At 35.4% G+C, this 3,492-nt stretch overlaps 1 protein-coding gene across 1 annotated transcript; it reads left to right on the top strand.

The window, feature by feature from the left end:
• The first annotated feature begins 1,708 nt into the window (after window positions 1-1,708).
• LOC113314450 (probable transcription factor At1g11510) lies at window positions 1,709-3,268 on the top strand. Its single transcript, XM_026563240.1, has one exon. The coding sequence runs from the start codon at window positions 1,897-1,899 to the stop codon at window positions 3,058-3,060; it is 1,164 nt and encodes a 387-aa protein (XP_026419025.1). The 5' UTR covers window positions 1,709-1,896; the 3' UTR covers window positions 3,061-3,268.
• The last annotated feature ends 224 nt before the right edge of the window (window positions 3,269-3,492 follow it).

The raw sequence follows: 3,492 nt of genomic DNA, 5'->3' as shown, positions 1-3,492 counted from the left end.
TTTTTTTTTTAGCCGATACCAAGGAACGAGCCATTTTTGCAGTAAACCAGTGACGAGATAGCATAACAAATAAAATGTGAGATGAATGGAATAAAAAGAATAAAAACTTAGGTATATAACAACATTATAAAGGAAAATGGTAGAAGTTTTGAACTTTTGATAAGGTATTTTACATTTTTTTGTCTCTATAAATCAGAGGGACTCTTTACAAATCTCATTTTTCTATCTCTACAAGTCACAATAAGGTTTCTGAACTCTACTCCTACTAAAGTTATCCTAAAGGGAATCGTCCAAAATAAAGGAAATCTGGTCAGGGATAACTGGTCCGACATAAACACATATTGAATAATCTTTATTGATGCATATTTTAGGAAAAACGATTCTTCAATGGGTTACACCTTTTTTTCTATACTCAGTGAATCATGAGAATTTCATGCATATATCAGCGGGATCGGAGTGGGCTACTTCAGCTTTTCATGCGGAAACAAAAGCCTTGTTAAAAGTAGCTACTTGGTTAAAAGAGAATGTCTTGTCAAGTGTATCCTTTGTTACCGACTGCAAAGCTCTGGCGGACACCATCAATAAGGTAAATTCGAAACCCCCCTGGACAACAAAAAACTCTTTCAAGGAAGCCAAGGCAATATTGAGAGAATTGCCCAAGCTCAAGTGAAGTACATAAATAGAAAACATAACACTGCAGAGGACTTCATTGCCAAGGAAGCGAGGATAAAAAATATACTCCCTCCGTACCACATATATAGGCGGAGTAGTCAAAATCTCTTAGGTTAAGAAATCTTTTTGATTTTATAAATTTTTATGTTTTTTCCTGTTTTACCCTTAATTATATTCCCAATGTTAGAGACATACACTAAATTGTGATGATTCCCAAGGAAATAAATAAGGGTAGTAGAAGTAAAAAATCATTTTTAAATTTGGACTCCGCCTATATAGTGGTACAAGGAAAAATAGAAATTCCGCCTATATAATATAGGTACGGAGGGAGTACAATAAATGTCTTCAAAATTGCAACAAAAAGTTCAAAAATCTAGCATTTACTCCAATGTATTCAATAAAAATGAAACTGTAAACATATTGTACCATATTTGCTAGTTTTTAATATATAAGATTTTCATAAAAAAAAATCACAAAAACTCTCCGCGAGTCACACAAATAAAAAATATTCGGTCCGCGAGTTATAACCCCAGAGGTGTCACCATCCTTCCACAAAAAACCCATCAAAACAAAAGTAACACAAAAACCCCATCAAAACAAAATTAACACAAAAACCCCAAATTTAAATGTTGGTTTCATCAAATTTTATGATGAAACCAAAATAAAATTTGATGAAACCAACATTTAAATTTGGGGTTTTTGTATCAATTTTTAAAAATTTGAAGTTTTTGTATCAATTTTGTTTACGATGGAGTTTTAATGGATCCCAATATTTGAGTGGGATTTTTGTACCACAAGTTTGGTCACCTTGTATTTTTATTACTAGTTTTGATATGAAAATTATCGAAATCTCATTTAACAAATGTAAAATACCCCCAAGTAAACCATAGGATGCATAATTTTAGTTCTTGGAAACCGTTCCACATGATCTCGGCTATGGTATAGGCAAAACCTTACCCAACCATTGGCAGCCCTACGCGTGGTCCATCAAATTTGGATTATTTTTGCTTATTCGCACAGTATTTGCCCTAAAACATCAAAATTCTCTCGATTTATTTTCGGTTTTTTCTCGAGACAGATTTTGAACCCCTATAAAACCTCTCGTTCTTCTCCCTCTCGATTTATATTCAGCTTTTTCTCGAGACAGATTTCGAACCCTATAAAACCTCTGGTTCTTCTCTCGGATTCTCAATTTCCTTAAACCTTGAACCCTAATTTCTTACAATGACTTTAAAGAATCTACCTTCTGTTTCATCTTCTTCTGCCTCTGAAGAAGAAAGAGAGGTCGAAGAGGAAGTAGTTAACAACAAAAAAGAAGAAAGTGACGATAGCGAAGAAGAAGAAGAAGAAGAAGAAGGCGGAGATGATGATGAAGAAACTGAGAAATCAAGATTCTATGTTGTTCCAAACTCTAAATCCAAATCTAAATATGCTGAAGAAGAAGAAGACTCTGACGATGATTCGGAATCTGATGAACAAATCCCAATTGAAAAGGAAAAGGAAGTCAAGAAACCCAAACACACTTCCATTCCTGCCAAACGTCCTGCTGTTACTCCTGCTGCCAAACCACGGGTTCAAGCAGAGAAATCCGCAAAACGGAGGAAGAAGAACAATGATGCGAATGGTGGAGAAGAGTCTGAGAAGAAATCAGCGAGAGTGTGGACTGAAGAAGGTGAGATTGTTCTTCTGCAAGGAATGGTTGATTATATCAAGAAAGGTAAATGCCCTAATACTGATTCAAATGGTTTTTATGAGTTTATTGAGGGCTCTATTGATTCTGATGTTAGTAAGGAGCAATTGTCTAGCAAAATTAGACATGCCAAAGTGAGATATAGGCAGAATGAGGCCAAAGAGATGAGTGGGGAAGTGTTGACATTTTCCAAATCCCATTTTGAGAATTGTTATGAGTTGTCAAAGATGATATGGGGTGCTGATAGGAAACAAGAAAATGATGGTAGAAAGAAAAAAGGAAAAGATGGTGAAGGTGAAACAATTGAGGTGGATGGTGCTACAAACGGTAAGAGTAAGAGTAGGAAGAAAAAAGCTAGTAATGATGCAGGTGTTTCGGAGAAACATGAAGAAGGTGTTAAGGTAGATGATGTTGCTGATCAATTGAAAGCAACAGTTGAAAAAGAAGAAGAAGAAGAGAGTTTTGGATTGAATGAATTGATTCTGTCTAAGGAGCAAATTATTAGGCCACCTCCCGGTTTGGAAAGTTTTCTAAATAGAAGAGCTTTTCGATTGATTGATCCTACAAAGGGGAAGACACTTGAAAAGAAATGGAAGGACTTACAGGTTGCAGAGACGGAGTTGTTCTTGAAAAGGATTGATTTGGTTCGTGAATACTCATCGTTGGCTTTGGAGGCACTGAAATCACCAACTTCTTAAGGTTTCTTCTTTTGACTCACTCGATTATAATCTGGTTTTTGTCTTCTTAATAGCATAGGTGGGGGAGGTTCAGTGTTGAATGTTATGTCTATTGAGAAGTTTCGGGGTTTTAGTTTTATGTTGCTATAGGAGTATGGTTCATAATTTTTTTTCCACTTAATATCTGCATCTGTTCGTGGTTATACATCTACACATTTTATTTTTCTTAGCATATAGACCAAACTTACGGTAGAAATTCTGTTTTGTCGTATCTCCCTTAGCCAGTTTGTGCATTGGAGGAACTGAAGTCACCAACTTCTTAAGGTTTTTTTTTTGACTCACTCAATCATAAGCTGGTTTTTGTCTTCTTAATAGTATAGGTGGGGGAGGTTCAGTGTTGAATGTTATGTGGCTTATGTCTATTGAGAAGATTCGGGGTTTTAGTTTTATGTT

The sequence above is a fragment of the Papaver somniferum genome, chromosome 9 (assembly GCF_003573695.1).
Source record: "Papaver somniferum cultivar HN1 chromosome 9, ASM357369v1, whole genome shotgun sequence".
NCBI lineage: Eukaryota > Viridiplantae > Streptophyta > Magnoliopsida > Ranunculales > Papaveraceae > Papaver > Papaver somniferum.
The sequence above is the reverse complement of the archived record's forward strand: the minus strand, read 5'-3'. Positions and strand labels throughout refer to the sequence as shown.

What these genes read in the sequence shown, in the direction of transcription:
- LOC113314450 (XM_026563240.1), top strand. Translation starts at nt 1,897, where the DNA reads ATGACTTTAAAGAATCTACCTTCTGTTTCATCTTCTTCTGCCTCTGAA.